Raw genomic sequence first — 24,375 nt, forward strand, 5'->3', positions numbered from 1 at the left:
GCCGTCTCAGCTGTCATGTTATCTTACCCGCCCGCACGAAAAGCCGCTGTGGTAGCTTCTGCGAGAGCATAAGAAACTCGTCAGGACAGGCTGGCGGTAGCGGCGGCTTGACGTCATACGTGACGTGACGCGACGCGACGCGACGCTTACCTCTCCATCCCCTGCTAATTCTTCAAGGCTCATCCCTCACAGAGCCACAAACCATGTAAAAACACCCCCCCCCCCTTTTTTTTCCAGCTAACATTTCAACACATTCCCTCCCTTTTCAACCTTCTGCGTGAGAAACTATCAGTATTCTCCTCCCCTCCCACACCGCGTGCGACTAAAGCCAGGTCGTGTATTTTTTTTCTTTTTTTTTTACGCTGTGAAGGGACGTGAAAAAGATAATTGCTTGAGCTGTCAAAATAAACATCGCTGAGAGCAAGGGCGGGAGCGCATCCTGTCTGTCTGTCGCTGTGATTATCTACTCCAAAAAAATGTCACAGCATTTCAGGATAGAATTGTTCTTATATCTTTCGTTTATTGCCGAATGTTTTCTACCTGATCCACACAAGTTCCTTCGCCACGTTTTGAACGAAAATAACCACAAGACGGCTAGCATAGCCGAACTCGCGTGACGCGAATTTACTTAGCGCGAGTATTTATCGGAACCGATTGTTTGGGGTATGCGAGTCCGAGGTGTACAGCATAATTCCACTCAATTTTGTTTTTGTTTATCTGCGCATGTGCGAAGTCAGCGATGTTATAGAAGAATAGCCGAGAACCAAACATTTGGCGACGTCGTTAACACAGTGAACACTGATTTGTGTGGGAAGTGACACCTGAGATGCAGCTGGCAAGATCACACTAACCAGTCGCAAGACAATGGCACGGGACCAGGATGGCAATAGACGCACGCGTAGATGCTATCAGGTGATGCACACAGTTTACCATTATTGGCTAGCGTGGACAATCTATAGAGGGGTGGTATCTATTTTTAGCCGTCTTCTGTATGCCTGCCTGCTTACAGTACAGCGCTCGCCAAGATAAATGTTAACACATAGCGCCCAACAAAGTGTAACAGACTTGTTTTTCGGCCGATTTTACTCAAATTTTCGACTTTCTCTGCTCAAATTTTTCACGGTTTCTCAAAAAACGGTTGTATAAGCGGAATGGACGCATCACAGGGGGTCGCATCGGCGGGATTCTACTGTATGTCATATTGCACTAATGTTCTGCTTAATGAGTTCGAGACAACAAAACCTCAAAATGCCATGGAAAAAATTACACCGCGTATATGGACCCACTTAATAATAATAAAAAAAAAACTTAAAGCTTGACTACATGTGATTTACTGCTTCCTGTCTTATCCTGCTCATGAGCTACAGGTCTGTACAAAATTGGAAATAGTGGCAACTAACAACCGTACATGATATAATTTGTACACATATTCTGTTAGTTTGTTTAAGATTATCCATGGCATGGCATGTGTAGTAATAGAATTGTATTTTAGAAGATTTTGTTGTTACCCAATGACAGACTATTCACACAATAATGGAAACTACGTTTTAATAATGTACTCTAGATTATACCAATCTTGAAAATTCCAATGAAGTAGAAATGCGATAGATGGTGTTTAGCATACCGTGGGTTTAGGCAGTGCGCCAATGGCCATAAGGTCATTTCATTTCGCATTCAAAGCCTTTTTCATTATCATATCATTGATCAAATATCTGTACGTAAATTAAAACCAATGCCTTAGCCGGGACTCCAACTCAGCAACCCTCGCACCGTAAGCCGGTGCGCATCAGACTCAGTGATGCCAACTGCTTACAGGGTGTTCCTCCTAGGACCAATTTGAAATCCCCCTAGATAACGATTAATAAACCCCTAGTTTTCATTGTACACCCTGTTTGAAAGCTAAAATTATTCTCTCTGGAACCTCGTTTTTCACATTCAATATAGACAAATGCGTGTTAAAATTTTCCTATTTTTCTGCCCAAACAGAGCATAATAATTTTGAAAAATAACATTCAGTATCTACAACTATATATACTATGTACAAATTTAAACTCGGTTTAAAGAATACATGTTTACTAACCTTAAAGTTCCGGTTCGGTCTCCCAACATTTCCTATATTCTTGCTGATATATATGTATATTTTTTCTTTTGGCAGTCTGGAAAATATTTGAACATGAATAATTAATTATTATATGTGTTTTATTTGTATTCCTTGACACCACAGAAAAACATAACTTACTTCGCAATGCAAGAAAACTCGTGAGTCGTTATAAACTAACGAACACAACTTTAACGTGACAACTGAGAACGTATAAACGTAGAACAGTAAAAGTAAAAACGGATTTCTCTTGATCAACAAGTTGTTGGTCGTAGTACGAGATTCAACCACCAGCACCACTTGTGTTGCTGTTCTTTTTTCACTTTAAAAAAAAAAGATTTACACTTTCACGACCTCAAAAAATTTCTAAAATAACGTACCCACTAAAAACCCCTTTCGAAATAATCCTTTACATATTGGTTCTCCCCCTTAATTTGGGGGAAAAACACCCAAGTTGGCATTCTTGATCAGACTACCCAAAGGAGGTTGGCAGCAGTTTTAAGACTTCTTTTGTTGTCATGAGGCTTCATCAGTTCACCAATCTCTACAACTTTAAAACATTGGTCTTATGTTTTCCAAGACATTTAACTAATTTTATTTATTTATAGATACAATCATAACATTATAGAATTCAATAAATATTGTATAAAAATCTTATAATTCAAACAACACTTTTTAAGGGTATTTTTTTTAGTATACACAACAAAAAATATTTTTTATTTGCTTTCACAAGACTTCAGCTGGAGTCACAATGCCTGGACGTGCACAACATGACAAACCCAACAAAACGTCGTACAGCGTTTCAGCACGACTGCTTTAATAGCGCACGCACACAACACTACGACATTAACACGACGATTGCTGATTTGACTGTCAGTAATTCATTCCAAGCCAAATACTTCCATTAAATGCAGTAACACGTAATTTAAAATGAAATAAAATTGATAGGTAAAATATCACACATAATATTTACTTTGAGGCGTTTGCTACGCCTCCATTAGTTTCACTTTTATAATTAATTTGTAGTTTTAACGTCTTTTGTATTATTAACGTCTTTTTAAATTGATTTGGTTTAGATTATATTATATAATATTATAAATAGTTTGGCCCTTGGTCTCACACTCGCCCTGAAGTATGGTTTAAACAAAAAGAAACATTACGGACATGAGCGGCTCTGCGTGTGTGTTTCCACGAGCCTACACCGCGCCGCGCGCGGAGCGGTGTGACGTCATGGGGAGGCGTGAACGAGCGGAAGACTGTGGCTGGCGAGCAGGCAGACGGGGCTAGCGGCTGGTGGAGTGCACTTCGGCTTGTGGGAGTAACGGAGTTGGGCTGCAGCAAAATGGAAGCCAGTATTCCATTCACCAACGCTTCGAGCAGCGCCCAGCCCGGGCTATCATCCACCACGCTGCATGAACTAAAAGTAAGCCTCAACGCACTTGGCATTAACAACCAGACATCGGGTTGAGTTTTCAATGAACGAAAATCAGAGCGACTATAGTGATCACAAACTGAGACCTTGATAGCATCAGAAATCGTTAACGTGGCGAACTAAACTCTATTCCATTTTCCTGTTGGGCTGCGCGAGAACACTACATTTACTGCGAGTGAGACTTAGACGTTTTTTAATGCTGTGGTGCGAGACGTTAGGCACGCATTACCTATAGCGTCACAAACTAGAGACCGATTTGACGAAAAGAATTGGGCATGTGCTAAAAAACATTTATAGACAACTACGTTATCCATGATTACTTTTGAAGGTCTTGTTAGGGAAAATCTAAACTTTCTTTAATGTTTGTAAAATTAAGCGTAATATGTAGTTGTAATGATTGGTCATTTTAGATGTATTTTTTTAAATGCAAGATCGCGATCTGCAAATTTGTGTCAGTTGTCCTATTGTCAATGTACTAAGTCAATACCAAGCCGTAAAATTAAATAGCAAACAGGCAGTGATGCACTTAATTATTTTCCATGCCGTCTTTTCCTGCTTAGGGGCTGTACTTTTCACTGCATTTATCTTATTTCACCAACTGCGACTTCTGGCTTCAAACCCGAGCGCCTCAAGTAAGGCCTCAACTTTGTGGATGAAGAATTTAAACAAACTGGAGCCTAAAAACTCACAAAACACCAAATCACTAATTGACCAGTAGAATACGCCCTATTCTAAACGTATGAACAAGGGCAGTACAAATAAACAAAATCATAAGTAATTTGACTATTAGGTGTAGGTGTCTCACATCACTTCTGCGCAGATTGGTGACTGCAACTGTACTTTAATAACACATATAAATGTAAGAAATTGAATTGAAGAAAGGTTTCCTCCTACCCAACCTGGTTTTCAAAAGATCTAATTCAAGCTCTGAAGTCCAAGAAGCATTTTCACAAACTTTATAAAAGAAACTGTAATTCATTGTATTTCTCTAAATTTTCATTTTTTCCTAAACAGGCCAAGCACTTAATCAAACGTGATAAAATCAATTGGTTAAGAGCAATTAATAATAATATCAAGAATAACCCGAAGAAATTCTGGCGCTTTGTAAAAATAATGAAACATGGATATTATGATCTATCTATCTCTTGAAGTAAACGGTAGTGTTTCCAATGATCCTAAAATACTTTCTAATATGCTTGCGGATTATTTTTCTAGTGTTTATGTGCCACCTACTCACACAAACAATGTTTCCTGTTCATCTGTATCACATGACATGACACAATTTCTGCTCCTATAATATCTGAAAGTCTAGTACTTTGGGGCATCAAGACTTTAAAAACATCTATGTCAATGGGTCCCGACGGGATACCAAATTTCATATTGAAAGGCTGTTCTCATCTTTTAGTTCCTCTTTTAACTCACTTATTTAACATGAGTTTAAAAACTGAAGTATTTCCTGATGTATGGAAAATTGCCACAGTTATCCTGATTCACAAAAGCGGTTCTAAATTAAAGGTATCAAACTATCGACCTATATCTCTATTAAATGGCTTTTCTAAAATCTTTGAAAAAATTATATTCAAAATTATCAACTTTCCCTTAAAAAATAGACTCTCTGTAAATCAACATGGCTTTAGAATTGGAATGTCTACTGCTACAAATTTAATTACCTTCCTCAATCCTATCTACTATGAAGTCACTAACAGGGGCCAGATTGATGCCTGTTACTTTGATCTAGCCAAAGCTCTCGATTCTGTTAGTCATCCACTTCTACTTGTTAAACTATCCAATTTTGGTTTATCTGACAACTATGTTAATTGGTTTTCGAGTTACCTTAGTAACAGAAGTTTATTTGTCTCTATTAACAACTGTATTTTAACTCTTCACAATGCCTGTTCTGGTGTTCCTCAGGGCGGTACTTTATCTCCTTTACTTTTTAATCTATATATCGATGATATCACACATGTCTTGTCCCACTCTACTGGTGTTCTGTTTGCAGATGATCTTAACATTTATCTTGGTCTACATTTACCTTCACCTCGAATTACCCTGGCCTATACCCCGAACACTGCACCTAAAACCAAACTGAAGGATTTTTGGCTCATTTGGATATGTAGTAAAAAGATCAAGGTCACATGGTCGTGTATGTACAGTAAGTCCTCTATTTACGTCGTACCGATTTACGTCGTTTCGGATTAACGTCGCTAATGTTTGAGCACTCATGTTTCGATTTAAGTTGTCGCCGATTCACAATAACGTCGTTTACAATGACCGTAAATCTTTATTTTAACCAAAACACCGTATAAAATTCGTTTATAATTCTTTGTTTCCTTCGGTAGTTAATTTATGCTATGTAGCGTAAGCTACACGTTCACCGCCTTATCATATCATACATCATGAGGGACGCTTCCTGCTCTCCGCTGCTCTCAGCGCTGTGATACAATACTACCAGCCCGCCCGCTCGGCCACCCACGTATCTCGCACATAGAAGTGTTATCTACTTCCCGCAACGACACAGCATTTTCTCCTACCCCTTTTCGTCCAACTCCTTGGCACTTCAGTAGAGGTGTAAAAGTAACTAAAAAAAGTGTACCCGTATGTATTCGTTACTATAACAATTAGTACTCGTTACTTTCGTATCGTTACTCGTTACTTCTGATACCGCATAACATGCTATGTTATGTAACAGCAACGAATCGAGTCGTATTTCGTACGCGTACAGTATGACGTCGCGTAAATAATAATAAATCGAATATATAAACAATTAAAAGTATCTGATAATTAACAGCTTTTGTTAACCAAGAAACAATAAAATCTCATTAGAGCAGCTTTATTAAATATCTCTTTTAAGATAAGGACAAAAAACGTGAAAATACGCGATAATAAAAAACAAAAAAATGCATATTTATAATTTGTAAAAAATACTTTCTTACGTTGTTTCTGTTCCAATCTCAAACTTTGTCTACACACACAATACCTTTAATAAACAGTAAAAAACTTGGACGACGAATTTCCAAATTATACTTTTCTTAATAAACAAACATCGTTCTTTGTAACGAATAAGCGCGCGCATGCGTAAAACATACGAAAAATGCGAGAAACGAAATGCATTCGTGTGTAACGTTTCGTTACTCGTTACTAGATGCCGCACCCGTTACTCAGTAACGAATACATACGGTTTGCTACAGCTCTACACTTCAGTCGCTATGATATCATTGAGTTGGCCGGAGTTTTAAACGTGCCGTTGTTAACTTTATCGTGATTAAATGCGTTTGTAGTAGGCCTACAGTATCAGCTCACTGCAATTTATAATTTTTTCTTCATAAGATGTCTTCCAAACGACTATATATCTGTTTTTATATTTCAATCAATAAAGGTAATAAAACAGCTGGTTAAATAACCATTCTATAAAGCTGAGAAGTACTAGTTGGACTTGTTTCCCACGCTGTCGGTTGTCATTTGCTGATAAAATTGACCGTTGTCACGTCTGTATGCCAGCGCTTCCGGCCGACCTTGGGCCGTGGTCGGCCGGTGGCATGAAACATGGCTCATTTTGCGTCGTTTCTATTTACGTCGCGGTTTTCAGGAACGTAACCCCGACGTAAACCGAGGACTTACTGTATTAATAAAAATTCACGAAAATGATATATTGTCAGTAACATTAAATTTGGGGGAAAGACAATATTTCAAAAATGTTATGTGTTATGGGGTCAAAGGGTCAGAGTCTCTTGGCGTAGTGCAGCATGTCTGTAATGGCATAGGTGAAGCACCTTTATTGACTCAGTTTGCACGAGTCATTTTAGGCAGTCTCGGTTTTTCGCCAAAATGAGCCCAAAATCCTCCATGTTGGTTTTCGGTAAGGTAGTAAGGGTTGAGGTCAGGTTCATTCGAGGTCAAGGTTAGAGGCTAGTGTTAAAGATCTGGGTCAAGGTCACCCATTGGCAAGTTACTCCACCTGGCTACACTTGCATTCAAACATGCTAAATGTTACTAAGATTACTTTCTTGTGTAACTAGAGAATTTGACTTGAAATAAATTAATGTTGTAGATAAATTCAAACCTATAATGTCGGTTTTTAAATAAATTAAATGAAATTATACAGATGCTTTGAATGATAACGGATCATTAGCTTCATTTTGAATACAAATAGTGAACAAACAGTGAGCGATTGTCAGTGTCGCTAGTGGCTAAAGTATTGGAGCCTACGGAGCTGTATTTGATGTTCTGAAACATTGTTAGATAGAGTTATAAAGATAAGTATTAGTAACGGTTGTTCTTAAATTTCATTAAGATCTTCGGGGTATCGAATTGCTTCGAAGCTGTAGGTTCCAACAATTCTTTGAGCGATAAAATACATAAACTTTTAAGTTATTTTCCACCAATAAGTTTTTCAAATTTACTGTATAAAGTACGTCAAAATGGGCGCCCTTGGCTCACGGTTCCAAGGATGGCATTCGTAAAATCGCTGCCTTTGTAAAATCGGGGCAACGAGGAAACAAAAACCTCCGGCCGCAGCGTGTGAACGTGGAATGCACACTGGCCCGCCCCGCCAGCCCAGCGCCGCGGACTGTCTGCCCGCCCTCTCCCGCGCTACCTTCCCACGCTGCGGCCGATCTCGGATGCTACAGTCTCTTTCGCAGCAAACATTAAAAAATATCTGCTGTGCGTTACAGCCAGACCATGCGTGTAATGAGGAAATTATGCCGCCTTTCACACTCACTTTTATTGTTCGAGTTCAGTTCGAACTTGAACATTGCAGGTTCACACAGCCCTAGCTATTGCATATCCCAACAACACTGAGGGCACAGACGACACAGGCCAGGCGAGGCGTGGGTTGTTGCAGAGAAGTGCGTTGATGGCTTTGCAAAATTAAAAATCTTCAAGTGACTGTATATGTTTACAAAAAAAAAATATAACAAAAAAGGTCCGCTGTCCAAGAATATTGCGTTCTGAAAATACGGCATGAGCAGTACAGCCGTCAATACGCAAGATGAGGAAGTTGTATGACTTGGTTGTAAAAAGGCCAATGTTAATTGTTAACAAAAATTACGTTGGCCCTATGACCCAAGCCATACAACACAAGCATTTGCTTACTTTCATAACACGTGACTACAAGTTCATTATGTAAGTATGTTGTCATGTTAATAATTTCTACACATATTTTTATATTGTTAACTTGGTGCAACAATTACTGCTGCCAACAGCTCACCAGAACAGAAAAAATGGTACAGTGCGATGTGCACGCAGTCAGTCAGTTAGTCCTGAATCAGTATAATCTGGCCAGATATTAGTCGGGAGAGGTATAAGGGGTCGTCCTTTAATCACGTGATGTTTTTTTTTGCAACTTTTTAACCCCTCTTCCCTCTGGTGATATTTCGTTGTTTTTTCAGCCATTTCCTCCCCCCCCCCCCCGGCCGGTAGGACCGTTGAGTTGTGACGGCCGCGTGAAAATGCGAGCACGGATCCCATCGTCATATCTCTCCCGTCATCGCTAAGGCGCCTTACCTACGACGGATTGGCAATCGATAATATGCAGAGGTTGGCAGTGAATTTACAGAAAGGATGTGTTTTATTTGGCAGTTGGTGTATCTGCCAATAGAAAACTACCTACACGAAAACAAGATTGTGGACATTCATAAAACTTAGGCATGTTGTGTCTATTTTATTACACGTAAGGAAGCTGAAGGGAAAATTAGTTGTTTTTAGAAGTTTAATAAGCCACACGCTTATAGGTGTTTTACACTTAACTTTTATACAGAATAATTAACTAATGTGATGTTATCTTCTATCTTGTTGAAATATTACGTTATTTTGTCCTCCTCCTGACCTTTATTTTTTTATTGATATGACAAAAGTAGGCAGATTGGCAGTTTTTTTAGTATGATATATTTTGGTAAACTGAGTATTGTGCAGTTAAAAATAACTAGAAAAAAGAATCAATGTGTCTTATTCACACGAAACATAGAAACTATTTATTTATGCAGCGTGATTATTATCGGAAACAAGTTGTTTCGAAGTTTGTTCAGAGAAAAACATAACCTTTTTTTTTTTTTTTTTAGATACATCGTATATCTCACATACATAATTTCTGAGCAAATAGAATTGAGGCAAAACCTTAAATTTCACGAAAATATATTATTTAACTCATTTGAAAGAATTATTTCCCAGTATTAAATGAAAGTTACACACGTAGTCGGCTGTATGACGGGGTTATGACGGCTATGACAGGTCTACGACTGACAAGCCATTGCGCCTTACGCATGACGGGTCTGTCGTGGCTAAGGCGTCTTGCTGGAAGGCAAAATAAGATCCATGCTCGCATTTAGTAACGAAGCGTCATACCGATGACGCGTCGTCCCTGTGACGGGCGGTGAAGAGAACCATGCTCGCCCTGCTGGTGACAGCGCGATACACATATCCAACGGATGTCCAGCAAACATCATTTTGACAGCATTTGCTTGTTTCAAAAATACCTGAACAGACGGTATAAAATAAAATGTAGCGCACAGTGGATATTTCCTACCATATTTCCTATTATTTATTAAGCCCATAGCATGTTTACTGACTTCTCTTTTAGTTATTGGAAATATTCAGATACATGGAAAGTGTTATAAAATCGTTTTAAAGATTTTGGAATCAAAAACAAACTAATATCATCAATTTAAAAATAAGTTACTTTTATTTTTCCACCACTCGGAGAGTGCTTTGCCTTTTCTTTTCTTCCGTCTCGCAGAAAGAAACAGGTTTACTTTGTCACAATTATTTTTAAAACGCGTCTTATTGCCACCCATTGCAGCGTTTCCCACCTATTTCAATTTAAAAACGTGGCTTCGTGGTAGCGCGATACAACAAAACAAGTAGTGACGACCTCCGACATGTGCGACATCTGTGATGTGTTACTGCAATGAACCTCTGCGCGTGGAGTGCCCGACATCTGTGTGTGGACGCGTGAACTACGATGTGTAAAAATCGTTCTTCATCTACCGATTACAAAGGTTATGGCGGAAAAGATTTTTCAGCTGGTATTGCTTCTAAATGCATCCTGCTGTTTCTAACTCATGCACACATATGTGTTGTAAAATGTTATTATTTTGTTTTCCATTTCCAATCAAATTATACTAGCATTCGACCACTAAACTTCGCCGTTTTTATGAATAATTAGTTAATAAAATAAGACGCATACCGAAATTTCGAGTAATAACGTTTTTAAGATCCATCCTTACTATTTAAATAATATTTTGCCAAAATCCAATTTATGTCATGGTATTTACAGAATCTGCTCCGCCGCAAACGTCAATTATGCTGCTCGGAACCACATGTATCACACACTCTTAAGAAACATGTTCACTGATTTTCCACAAACTACTCCTGTTCAGTTTTGTGTTTTTTTTTTTTTTGCTCCTGAACTAATGCCGGCAGAGTCGCTTGCCGTTTATTTTCACGCTGGTGTGAAAATTTCTTAAGCAGTTCGATGTGCGACAATGTTTTGATATGTTTATCAGCTATGTGTTTTATTTCCCAGTGTATACAAATATTGCAGGGCTTGCACATGAGAATATTGGTATCGCTAACGTAGAAATGATGCGATTTATACTGCTCTGCTCTTGAATGCGGCCCTACAGTTTTTGTCCGCCCCATCTCGTAAAAATATTTACGCAACTTGTTACACGGCACAGCAAAGCCAGTTTTTCTTTACCGCGTGGCCGACTTAGGAATGAATTTACACCAGGGGCCCGTTTCACAATGTTTACAATCTACAAGTTTACAAATGACAAGCTACAAGAAAAAGTTCACAAGTGCTTGTAGATTTTGTTTCACTATAAAATCATATTTACTTGTAGGTTTTGGAAAGTTTTACAAGTCAGCTGATGAAAGTTTACAAGTAGCCATTTCACAATGTTTACAAAATACAAGCTACAAGAGAAAGTTCACAAGCTACAAGAAAAAGCTCACAAGTGCTTGTAAATTTTGTTTCACAATAAAATCATACTTACTTGTAGGTTTTGGGAAGTTTTACAAGTCAGCTGATAAAAGTTTACTAGTATGTAGTTGTTTTGGCTAAAGTGGTCGAAAGTTCTGTTTATTTTAATTTGTTATGTAAATGGTGCCAATTGTAGTAGTTAATGAGAAAAATCTCATATTATTGCAGAAAATAAGGGATGAAAAAGAAATCAATTTTGCTGCCTTTTCCAAGGAACTTGATAAAACCATGAAAATAGAGAAATGGAAGGAAATTCATAACTTGACACAATATATTGGCTTAGTTAAAGGTGACAAGGAATGGTCCTACACACGGGATGTGGTGTGGCCCAACATGAGAAATAGTACAATGGTAAGTATACAAAGTATACATTTAATATGTATTGGAAGTTGGCTTTAATTATTACGTACCTCTAAATTTAATGAACCTTATGAGAATAGTTTAGGTTATGTTTGTGATGTCGCATAACTGAGTTAATAATTAATTTTATTATTAATAAAAAGAAACTAAATTTGTGTAAAGAAAACACTGCTGAATAAGTTCCTGAATAGTAATTATTTGTTTTGCACAAAGAATTCAATAATAGTACCCTTACTGTACATACAGTAGAATCCTGCTGATGCGACCCCTCACGGTTTCCGGAAAAACGGACTTATAAACGGAATGGTTGCAATAGAGAATTCGGGCCGATTCTCCCCGCCCCCCGCCAAATATATCCAAATACCGTATTTACTCGCATATAGGTCGCAGCAATTTTACCAGATTTGATGGGAAAAAAATGAAGTGCGACCTATATGTGAAGAAAAATGTTTTTAAATTTTTGAGGAATTTTTTTTTCAATACAGTAGAATCCCGCCTATGCGACCCCCCTCTGATGTGTCCATTCCGTTTATATGACCGTTTTTTGAGAAACCGTGAAAAATTTGAGCCGAGAAAGTCCAAAATTTAGGTAAAATCGGCTGAAAAACAAGTCTGTTACACTTTGTTGGGCGCTATGTGTTCACATTTATCTTGGCGAAAGCTGTACTGTAAGCAGGCAGGCAGGCATACAGAAGATGGCTAAAAATAGATACCACCCCTCTAGACAGTCCGCGCAGCAGTGTCTAGCAGAGCTTGGCGCTCCACTATCGCACGAAAAGCCGTCTCAGCTGTCATGAAACTCGTCCGGCCAGGCTGGCGGTAGCGGTGGCTTGACGTCATACGTGACGTGACGCTTACCTCTCCCATCCCCTGCTAATTCTTCAAGGCTCATCCCTCCCAGAGCCACAAACCACGTTAAAACACCCTCCCCCCCTTTTCCAACAAACATTTCAACACATTCCCTCCCTCCCTTATTTCAACCTTCTGCGTGAGAAACTGTCAGCATCCTCTCACACCGCGTGCAACAAAAGCCAGGTTGTACAGTCCATTCTCGGCAAAACAAATATTTTTATGGGCTTATACGACTGTCCTTTGCCGTTAATAAATACTTTATTAATTTAAGTTATTATGATACAATTTGTTTATTAGTCACACAGCAGTTTCTGCTGAAAAATCACTAATACCTCGAATTTTATTTTACAGAAAAATTTATCAGGGCCGTAAATATATTTATTTTATTGCATAGTTACTTCTCCATCTGCATTCGAACAAGTTTTTTTTTCTTTTTCTTTTTTACGCAGTGAAGGGTCGTGGAAAAGATAATTGCTTGAGCTGTCAAAATAAACATCGTTGACGGCAAGGGCAGGAGCGCATCCTGTCTGTCTGTCGCTGTGATTATCTACTCCAAAAACATGTCACAGCATTTCAGGATAGCATTGTTCTTATATCTTTCGTTTATAGCCGAATGTTTTCTACCTGATCCACACAAGTTCCTTCGCCACGTTTTGAACGAAAATAACAACCAGCCGGCTAGCATAGCAGAACTCGCGTGACGTGAATTCACTTAGCGTGAGTATTTATCGGAACCCATAACGAAAACCGCTGTAGATATAAAAAATCATAACAGGCCTTTTTTATTCGTAATTAAATTTACTACAACTTTTATTCTGTGCATTTTTTCAATACAAAGCACTGTTTTCAAGTTAAAGTCTACATTAAGACATTTTAAGAAGTCAGGAATCTAACTTGACTTCAATTTTCTCTATTTGGTTATTACGAGTACTTGTTGTTACAAAAATTTATCACGCCATTATCAGCTCTCGTAGAAGCGGAATTTTACAGTACCCGTTAACTATTTCGTGCAATGCGCGCCGGCCGTTCGCGTCATTAAATTACTGGTGCGACCTATATGGGGGGAATCTTAAATACCAAATTCAAGACCTCAAATTATGGGTGCGACCTATATGTGATGGCGACTTATATGCGAGTAAATACGGTACTTAAAAAATCGCCTTTGTTCACATAGATTTCATATTCAAATAGTTTATGGTGTAAAAAAGACAACTTTTTAAATTCATATTACACCTCGGACTCGCATACCCCGAACAATGGGTTCCGATAAATACTCACGCTAAAAGAATTCATGTCTCGCGAGTTCGGCTATGCTAGCCGGCTGGTTGTTATTTTCGTTCAAAACGTAGCGAAGGAACTTGTGTGGATCAGGTAGAAAACATTCGGCTATAAACGAAAGATATAAGAACAATGCTATCCTGAAATGCTGTGACATGTTTTTGGAGTAGATAATCACAGCGACAGACCGACAGGATGCGCTCCCGCCCTTGCCGTCAGCGATGTTTATTTTGACAGCTCAAGCAATTATCTTTTCCAGGTCCCTTCACAGCGTAAAAAAGAAAGAAAAAACACGTGTGGAAGGGTAAATGAGGGGAAGGAGAGCGGAACTGCTGGCTGCTCACGCATCTACTCGCCAGTCGCCACTGTCTGGCGGTGGCGCGCGCACGTATATGTGTGTGTGTGTGTGTGTGAGCGAGGCTGGCGACCCGCAGCATCGTTAGCTAGCGAGAGAGTGACGGTAAATGTCGACCTTGACCACTTCCGCTGACTGCAGAGCTCACTCTCTTTTATCTCTGTCTCCCCCTCCCACAAATATATTGGCTGGCAGGTCTCGCCCTCTTCACCTTCTTAATCTTATCTCTCACGCACACTTGAAGCACCTAATACGTCGCGCCCCTCAAATTTTTCAATTGCAAATTGCTGCCTTCCTTCTGTACTGCATTTATTAATTTCTTCTCTCTTTTTAAGAATCGTGAAGAGAGTAGACTTCGGAATGCCATATTGCTGTGCTATCTTCGTCTTGGAAATTGTCTTCCTATCCACTTGCTGGATAATCTCATAATTTTTCATTAGCGACAAACTGGCTCGCTTTATACTCATTTTCATGAATCCACGAGTCTGTGTAAATTCAAAAACGAGTCACAATCGTCAAATGGGACCGGGACGGCAATAGACGCGCGCAGTTTACCGGTATTGGCTAGCGTGGGCAGTCTAGAGGGGTGGTATCTATTTTTATCAGTCTTTTGTACACCTGCCTGCTTACAGTACAGCGCTCGCCAAGATAAACGTGAACACACAGCACCCAACAAAGTGTAACACACTTGTTTTTCAGCCGATTTTACTAAAATTTTCGACTTTCTCTGCTCAAATTTTTCAAGATTTCTCAAAAAAACGGTCGTATAAACGGAATGGACGCATCAGAGGGGGGTCAAATCGGCGGGATTCTACTGTATTTTGTTCCAGACAAAAGTGGACAATTCAAAACGAACTGGTACTGCAGGAGGATTGAAATTTAAACAAAACGAAGTGGATGCAATGATCTTGGATAAAATTGGACGTGATTCAGAAATAGTTAATGGACTGGGAGTGTCCGAAACATGGGCACCTGAAGTAGAAGTATGTAGCTGTAGTGACGTGGTTGAAGAGCCAGTCACGAATGGCACACTGTTAAATGAACCAAAAGTTACACAGTCAAATGAACAGGATCACAATACCACAGAAAATACTCCATCACCATCATATGTTATAATGGAAAGATGCCAAAACGAAAAGTAAAACAAGGTAATCGTATAGCATAACCACATAATTTAACATTTATATTGTGTCCAAACTTCTATCAGATTATTAAAGAGTACCTATTTATAGTTGTATCACGTGTCGGTGGCTCGCGCAACTTGCAGCTGTCAGGTTTCGGATGTCAAACTAACAGTGCCGCGCGGGGAGCTGAGGGCTGGAGGGAGATAAAGCGGCGACCCAGGTGCACACGGCACATCTCATGTTACCGCGGCATGTGATGCAGCCCAGCTAGCTCTGCACCTGCGCGTGATGTGGCCTTGCTCACGTTCCTAACATTAATAAAACAACAAGTTTTTGCAAGATGATGTTTACTCACCCTTGTTTATACGGCTGGGTCTTAAACTGCATGCTTACAGCTATCGCACCACACAATTAGGCTGTAATACATAATAACTCAAACAAAACCAATCCAGTTCATATATTTCATTTACCTGTTTATTTTTCTGCTGCTGAAGCAATAGGTACTCGTGTTCGGTCATCATTTCAGCTGTGGTTATTTAGACGTTGAAGCAGCCATCACAAGCAAGCATTGATGTTCCTGGAACACTGTCAAGCTTTGATTAGGAATAACTGTGGTGGGAACAAGTTCGAAACACAATAGAACCAGTCGCAGAGTTCGACATATTCCAATGAAGCAGTTCACAGTGGTCTAGGTAGATCGAGAGACTTGTCCCGTCCACAATTGGAATGGTTCTGGCTGACAGCAAGGTCACTAGAGCCGCAACAGAGTTGGCGGGGGTGGGTGGGTGGATGGGGGGAGACAGACGGAGCAGCTACAGACCGCAGTGGAAGGGGAAACGGGATTCTGGCCTTGAGGAGAGAGTAATTTACAGGATTCCAGACTGCTACAAACCTATGTGAGGTCAGTTACACTGTATATGTCATGTTCATGTAGTAGGTTGTACAAATTTTTGTTTGCTTAAAAAATTAAAATATTATAATACTTAAAATTTTATAAGCATGACCAAAATAAATTAATTCATTAATGATCACTTCATTCCTTAATTTAGTTTTAGGTATTAAGAAATATTACTAGTTGCTTTTGAATATATTTAAATAAAAAAAAAACCTTGCATTCAAAATTGAACTTTGTTTGGGTCAGTTAGATATCTAAAATTTAAATTTGTAATTACTTTATAACGGTTCGTTATATACAAAAATGAACAGATGTTGAACACCGATTTTAGTTTTTGTTTTTGTTTTTATTTTTTCACACAGAATGCCCCGACGAATCCAAACACTTCCAATGGTTCATTCACTCGTTTCATTTATACATCTGCCCGTCAAAAAACTGCTGGTAGCTCGCGCGAGGAAAATTAACGAAAAAATAGCGTCCTTCATCAATGTTTTTCTGCAAATACATGAAGTCAGTGCGGCCTCAAACGTGGCCGCACCCAGCGAAACCGAATTTCGCCCTGAGCCAAATGCTGACGAAGGTGGCCGCAATTTCTAATTACTGTCCGAAAGAAATTAAAACAAATTAGATTGACTTAATACTCGGCCTGGCTCTGACCACCAACGTTAAATTATCTCTTCAATAACTTCTACATTATTTGGCGAGAAGCCACCGAACGCGACCTACTGGTGCAGCAGTCGGCAGACAACTGGTGAAGTCCTGCCACACTCTCCTCCACGCAGGGAGGAGACGTCACATGACCTCACCGACCAATCACACGCACTCTTCATTCATGCTACAGATACAAGCCAATCACAGAACAAGTTACAATACATGAAAAAACCTTTTACATACAGAACTCTGGGCTTCCCCTGATCTATCTCTTTTCAATTTCACATCGAAATCAGGAACTTCCATTCTCGTTCTCTCTCCCACACCGTGAGAGAGCAGTTATCACTCAGTTCCCACGCAGGGGGGAAATTACCGTCTTTATCTCGGTTGGCGGGGAAGCACTGTTCCTTTCTCACTCACACTTACAGGCCTCTCATGCCTCTCTTTCTAATCATCACACCAACCCAGACACAGTCCCGTGATTTATAATTATATTACATTACGTTAATAAGAATTAACAACAGCAATCATAATACAAATTACTTTACAAAAAATTCAACTTATTGAGAAAAGCCTGAAAAAGTAGGCCTTAACAGGTAAAAATCTAGCGGCTTCTTTGTGAATAATTACATAAAAATTACTAATGATAGAAAATGTCTGTTAAAACACAAAATACCTTCTTAAAAACATAGCAAGTGAAAAATATCAACCCTAAAATATATAACAAACGGTAAAATATCATTAGAAAGACTTTTTAAGAAATATTTACATTCATGAAAATAGTTTAAAAGAAAAATTATTTAATTAGAAGGGAAGAGTTCTGCAACATTACAACTTCTTTTTAGTATCAGTACCTAATGTGAGAAATTTCATTTGGCACTTAAAATATTTAAGTTGAATATTTGATTTTCATTACACCTTTCAAAAGAATTTCTTGTCAAATTAAAAAATTAATGGTCAGATTTTTGTGGTTTTGATAATGATACTGAATATTTGCATAACTCAGATTATATGTTTTATTGTGATATTCCAACAGTTGTATGGAATAAGTGTTGATCGACACTCAGTCAAGCAAGGCTGAGTGAGATACCTTCACGATGCACTACATTGCGAGCTGTATGCACTAAATTCGTAGCAAGCATGTCTCTCTGATCAACACGGTTCGTTTGTTGCTATCCAAGCTAACTCCCCCAATTCAAATGAAATGTTCTAAGCAACAATTAAAATTATTTTAATAAATAAAATGAATTACCACTCGAAACTTAGTACCGGTTCGCTTCACAATGCAGAGCTAAGCAAGGCGAGACTGGGGAAAAAAATTGCAGATAGCAGCTCAAGTTTGATATGGTGGACTCAAGTGATTCAGATAGTGGATGAACAATTATTTAATTGTGTTAAAAAACCATGCGCATGTTCTCAAGGACTAGAGGATGTGGACTCTTCACAGGGGCTGCTATATAAACACATGAGAAGGCGAGAAGGTCACATCAGTTTACCAAGAAGGCAGCAGATATCCACACACAGGTAATAAACTGTATACTTACTACAGCATTCTCCAGTTACTAGACTACAATAACTACTTCAAAATTCTTGTTGCACTAAAAAAAATGATGCTACTGCAAATTTATTATAAGCTTAAGGAAACCGTCTCAATTTCAGAAAAAAATCCATTTTTAAAATGAGCACATTTCTAAAAAATGACTATGTTAGAGAACTAAATACTTTTTAGGTATTTTTTCTGAGACTTAGAAAAACTACTGTTATTACAGTTAGGCTAAAAATATCCATCCATCACTTAATTCTGTCAATATCATAAACATCACTTAATGGAGTAGTTTCTTTTGGGTTAAAATAATATGCTTTTTAAAAAATGGAGAAATGTTATCAAAAGAATACATGCTTTACACCCTTTAACATCTCGTAAACACAAAAAAAGATTGTTTACTGCACTCAGTGAAGCGTTTATCATGGCTTCTTACGAAAAAAAAAAATATTTTATTGCGATATGCATTTGTTTTGGCACATAAGATGTATGAAATAAAATCAACCCACAAGAGAGTCCACATTGAATGTACATAATAAATGAAACTGTACTATTACTACGTGGACTCCAACAATTCAAATGGTTTCTTTTCTCCATCTATGACTGTACACTATTTAATTTGTGTTGAAGCCAAAGTAAAATATAATTAATCTTCCTAATAGTCTTCTTTAATCATTAAAGTATTTGGCAAACAGTAAAACTGTTAAATAACGTTGCCTGTGTCTGGAGTGGGTCATGACCAAGGATTGGATAGTAAAAGAGGGTGTCCACACAAATCTGTAATAAAATTTCCTTGACTTTTTCATCACCACAATTACAATTTCCTTAAATAATGTGTTAATAATAATAATATACCTATTTTGCAAATATCTCAACGTAATAAAGAATATCCAGCCACCACCAACCCTATATATGTACTAGTTCAAACATAACCTTGTATACACCTATCCATCACTTAGCACGTCTTCAGATTGCGCGAATTCATTTAGCACGATGTTAATTTTACTGCCCCAGTCTTGAATAGCACATCTATAAATTTCAATTAGCGCGAAATCTCCGCTGCCAAAAAAAAGTAGGGCACGATGCCACAAAGTCTGTTTCAGCTGCTGTAAACAACAGATGTGCCGTAATGTTACAGCATTGTTCATTAATCAAAACAAAGCAGATAGAAAGTTCATCAAGCTCAATGCTAACATTTTTGCTACATTGAGGCAGTGTAGGTAAATCAGGTTAAGTACATAAATACTGCCGTAAACATTATACAATGCTATAACATTGGATCTTTCAGTTTCACAAGGATATGAGGAATGAACAAAAACAAGGCGTGATTCCGTCTGAATATAATTACTCCACATATATTTAAGGAAACTTATAACAAATATTAAAAGGCGCTAAACACAATTTCAATAACATAATTAAAAGAGCTCTCAGATATATTAAAATACGGGCCGGCCGTAAATTAGATTATAAAAAGTCTCATTACAAATAAATAAAACAATAAAAAAAAGAACTATCCCAGTGTTAGTTCTTAAAGTCCAGAATGAAAGTTTATATAATTTTTATTTATTCGAACGTAGTAATTTAATGATTGTTCAAAGAAGGTTCATAAATACTGTAGCACCAGAGGTCGGTGGTTTGCTGCCCGGAGTTCAGCAGTCAACATGGTGCCAGGACGCCTGTTTGTTGAAGAGGAAGAGTGTTAAAATGATAAGTCTACAACCGGCGCTTGGACCCTGTCTGTGAACAGTCCGAATCAAACATGATCAGAACTAGTACACAGACAGTTAGCAAACTGGGCAGAAAATGCCCGCAAAAGATAAGGGGAGGTCAGGGAATAAAGCTGATAGTAACTCACCAGACAGGGAAGTTGCCGTCTAGCTTCTGAAGTGGAGCAAGTCCGGATCTGAAGATCGCGGACACGTGGCAGGCGCAGACGTTTCCATCATTTCAAATAAAATTACTTAAAAAAAATAAGTACCATACTGTGTACTGTACAGACGGACTAAACTACTTAAAGAATTTATAGGGATAGCATCCCTTGTCTAATCGACTACATCGTCGGTGTAAAGGGCGTTAGCTCCACTCCCTGGCGACAAGAGAAGAAGTTACTGTTTCTGCCGCTAGATGTCGTGTGTGGTCCATCTTTGCACATATTTTTTCTATAGCAAATCGTCCTTGAAGTCGGCCACTGCCTGGCGGGGTTCACGTCAGGGCAATGAACCTGGGCTAAAATCTGAGAACCGAAGGGAGGTGAGGGTGGACAAAAAACGCATCGAGGCTGGGAACGAGCGTCCAAACGTGACTTTCTATGAGTGAACCTAAGACGTATGCATGACGGGAACCGCTGTTGTAAGCTCGTCTCTGAGAAGTGGTAACAACTCGTCCAGAGCTGTGGTGGGCAAATTTAGTCATGCAGGGAAATAATGTTACAGGCCGGGAACGTGACTGCAAGCGGGACAAATGTCAATCGGGCTGCTAACGACGTCTTAGACTTGCAAAAGATCAGATTGGTCCTTGAGAAAAGGTGCCTCAGGCTACTGGCGCAAAGTTTAACTACGTAGATTACACAGGCCTAACAAAGTGTCAATCACCCAATTGTAACCAAATTATATAGAGAATAAAATTTTCAAAAATAAATTAAAATTATAATAAAAATTAAAAATTAAAAAAAGTGCCGAAATACCTGATTACCGGCACAGTAAGATTCAGTTAGCCAAACAAGGGAGGAAGAGATGCGCGCACAGGTCTGACTACGCTATCGGCTCTTGTACAAACATCAGCTACAACAATTTAAATTGCGGCTATGGAGTGTACAGGACCAAATGTTTTTATGTCAACGCGTGTGCAGTACCATTGTCGTCTGGCCAAGAACACAGACTAACCAATGGCAGGGAATTAACACAAACAAAAGCAATGACTGCCCATTCAGCTGCCGGTAACTGTACATGCTTGATCACTCATAATGCATTGTGTTCGAAGTATTTGAGACAAAACTAGAAGTATTATGGTGCGCAGATTGACATGAAGGCCACGCTTATGCTGGTTAACTGTGCGCACAATTTTCTTTTAAAGACTTTTTAAACGTTAGAACCTTTATTTGTTAGTCTGCGTCGCAGCAGTGTACCGTTTTTAAAAATGTAGCCAGCGCTAGTTGGCATCATTCATGTTTGGCTATATTGCTTACCGTATAGAGCCCGCACACAGTCGAATATCAATATTGATATCTCGCCGACTGCATGCAACGCGCCCTCTCTGTAATGTGCCGAGTTTACTACATTTGATAGCCCGCACTCTTCGTGGTGAGAGTGTACTACGAAGATAGTTATGCGTTAGTTCAGGCTTGCATTTGGGTCACAGATTTTGTTTTTCTATTTAAATTTGTATAAAGGTTTTTGTTGCATGACTTATTAATTTAAAGTGTTTGGCATGCTTTTTTATACTCCACTTTTTAAATGAAAGTACTTTCCATTAATAGGTTTTGTTTTTGGAAATAACTTTACCTAACAATTTTAATTTTATAAAAATCGCACCCCTACTTTTCAACTTGATTTTACTATAACATGTGAGACGATTATGCAATAAAACACGGTAAGCACTTTAATTTTTTAAAAATTATAATGTAATTATTTGGACAGTAAAATAGGTTTCACTGCCAGTAAAACAAGGTTTGGAAAGGTACGCTACGTGAGTTGAATGTCACGCCTGGGCGGGCAAGTCAGCCTGCCGACTGATGATTAACCACGTATCTCCCGTTACGCTGTGTCGTATTTGTCATACAAAGTGCGATGAGAGGCATATAAAGATTAATAGTGTAACATATTTGTCACTGAGTGTTATTCTACACATTTATATTATGTAAAGTATATTTCCCTACACAATTTTGGAACACATTAAATAAATTAGCCTTGCTATTTATGGAAACTAATGCTTCCGAAAAAGCGATTTCGAATAACACGAGCATTTTTAGGATCTAATTAGTCGTGCTAAGTGAGGGATAGGTGAATGCCATTTCTTAGCATTTATAATCATTCACTACAAACCCCCCACCCCCTCCAAAAAAAAAAAACTACCAGACTCTGGGGGATGGCAGACAGAAGCATGACATTTACCTCTCTCCAATCACCATCACTGGTAACATCCTGTACGAGGATGTTTCGCGATGTCTTGCAGGCCACACCATGAAGCTGCTCGCAGTCGTGTTGATGGCCGTGCTCGTGCTGCACAGCGCGCAAGGCTACGAGGAGAAGGCCAGCTCTCCGCCGCCGAAGCCATCCGGCAATCCCCCGACGGGGACTCCACCCGGCTCCCCCCCATCGGGGACACCGTCCGGCCCCCCGCCCACGGGGAAGCCCACGAAGTCCTTCATCCCGGACGACCGCGTGAGCAGCCTGGCGTCGCGCCTGCAGCAAGTGCTGCTGTCCGAGAAGGACGTGCAGGAGAGGTTCAAGCTGTGCGTGAAAGTCTGCGGCAGTTCGTGATGTGAAAATGTCAAACAAATAAATGGAGCAAGCAAGAGTTGGACATGCATACAGTATGTTCTGTACCAATTATTTTGCTAACCTAACCTAACCTAACCTAACGAAACATAACATAACCTTGAAACGGTTCGTTAAATACACAAATAAAAAGATTTAAAGCGTTATAGAGGTATTTGAGAAGCCCTCAATAGAAATGAATTTTATGTTTATTATTTTACTTCTTACCTCTATGACTTTGTCTTAGTCCTGTTATGAATTATATTTACCAGTATTGTATCTCTATGGTCAGGTCAATTTGGTTTTACTCTTTAAGTATTTTCATGTTTTATCTAAGTAATAATTTTATGAAATGTCTTTGCAAACATTTGTTAAACGGCGACGAATAGGAAATGAGCTTACACCTTTTAATATTGTTTTTGGGTCATTACTGAGGAAAGAGTATATGTGATTGGACGCTCGACTGCGCATATATTTTATTTAAAGAATTTAGTATTTCCAGTGTGATTTCGGAGAGTGTTCAATAGAGAAAGCTTTGACTGTTTGAAACAAATTGGAACTTGAGTTTCTGTTCTACTATCATGGGAGAAGGATTAAAGAGAAAGAGCTCCGTGATTTAGTCATAAATGAATGTAAGAATATCACGTAAAACATTGGTACGACGACTGAATAGCTAGAATCTACGTGAAATTGATGATTTTATAATAAATACCGGAACTACACAATGAAGAAGAGGTAGTTACCGATGTTCGAAGCTCTACTAAAGAATCGACGACGACGATAAGTTTTGACTAACAGCATAAATAGAACTGGATCAACGACGAATTAAGAAGAAAAGAAGAAAAGGACGATCAATCTTCGAGATGGAAGGAGTTCGACAGCGGTAGACGGCATCGTAGACGGTGTACCGGAGGACATCATCCTTCTAGACGACTCCAGGTGACCGACGCCAGTCCTGCTGGAGTACCAGCAGCACGAGAGGAGGTGCATCGAGACGGAGACCCAACCAGCGACATCGGAGGAGAGTGAGATCTAACCAGCAACATCGGAGGAGAGACAGGGGTTCGGAGAGGTTTTCCACAGCCTCTTGGTATTGTAACGACGCGACGAGGTTTGTTTGCCCCATCCCCGAATTAACAAGAACAGCGAGAAGTTACCTGTCCTATTTTAATGGCAAGATATCTTAAACTATGATGTTTACGATCAAGACCTAATTTGAAACTCGCAAAAACAACTTAATACTACTTAACTACGTAAAGACTTGTAGCTTGTACATACTGGACCTGGTTAACTGACATTGATCAGTAATATGTACGATATCAAAGTTAAAA

The 24,375-nt window shown here is 39.0% G+C and overlaps 1 protein-coding gene and 1 long non-coding RNA gene across 3 annotated transcripts; one reads left to right on the forward strand and one right to left on the reverse strand.

The window, feature by feature from the left end:
* Positions 1-187: 187 nt before the first annotated feature.
* On the reverse strand, positions 188-22,813 carry LOC134538164 (uncharacterized). The gene is made up of 3 exons (XR_010076100.1): positions 22,679-22,813; positions 15,951-16,065; positions 188-2,156 (listed from the first exon to the last, which is right to left on the reverse strand). It is a non-coding gene; the product is annotated as an uncharacterized LOC134538164 (long non-coding RNA).
* Positions 11,830-23,103, forward strand: LOC134538163 (basic salivary proline-rich protein 1-like). 2 transcript variants are annotated; one of them, XM_063379224.1, is made up of 3 exons: positions 11,830-11,862; positions 18,474-18,550; positions 22,740-23,103. In XM_063379224.1, the coding sequence occupies exons 1-3, from the start codon at positions 11,845-11,847 to the stop codon at positions 23,050-23,052; spliced, it is 408 nt and encodes a 135-aa protein (XP_063235294.1). In that variant the 5' UTR covers positions 11,830-11,844; the 3' UTR covers positions 23,053-23,103. The 2 variants fall into 2 exon arrangements, with proteins under 2 accessions (XP_063235294.1, XP_063235295.1); XM_063379225.1 differs by lacking the exon at positions 11,830-11,862 and having other exon boundaries at positions 18,455-18,550.
* Positions 23,104-24,375: the final 1,272 nt, after the last annotated feature.

The sequence above is a fragment of the Bacillus rossius genome, chromosome 13 (genome assembly GCF_032445375.1).
Source record: "Bacillus rossius redtenbacheri isolate Brsri chromosome 13, Brsri_v3, whole genome shotgun sequence".
NCBI lineage: Eukaryota > Metazoa > Arthropoda > Insecta > Phasmatodea > Bacillidae > Bacillus > Bacillus rossius.

Bases quoted from the DNA above. Each gene is read 5' to 3' on its own strand.
- LOC134538163 (XM_063379224.1), top strand. The intron at 18,551-22,739 runs GTAATAAACTGT...GATGTCTTGCAG, and splicing joins CAGCAGATATCCACACACAG to GCCACACCATGAAGCTGCTC.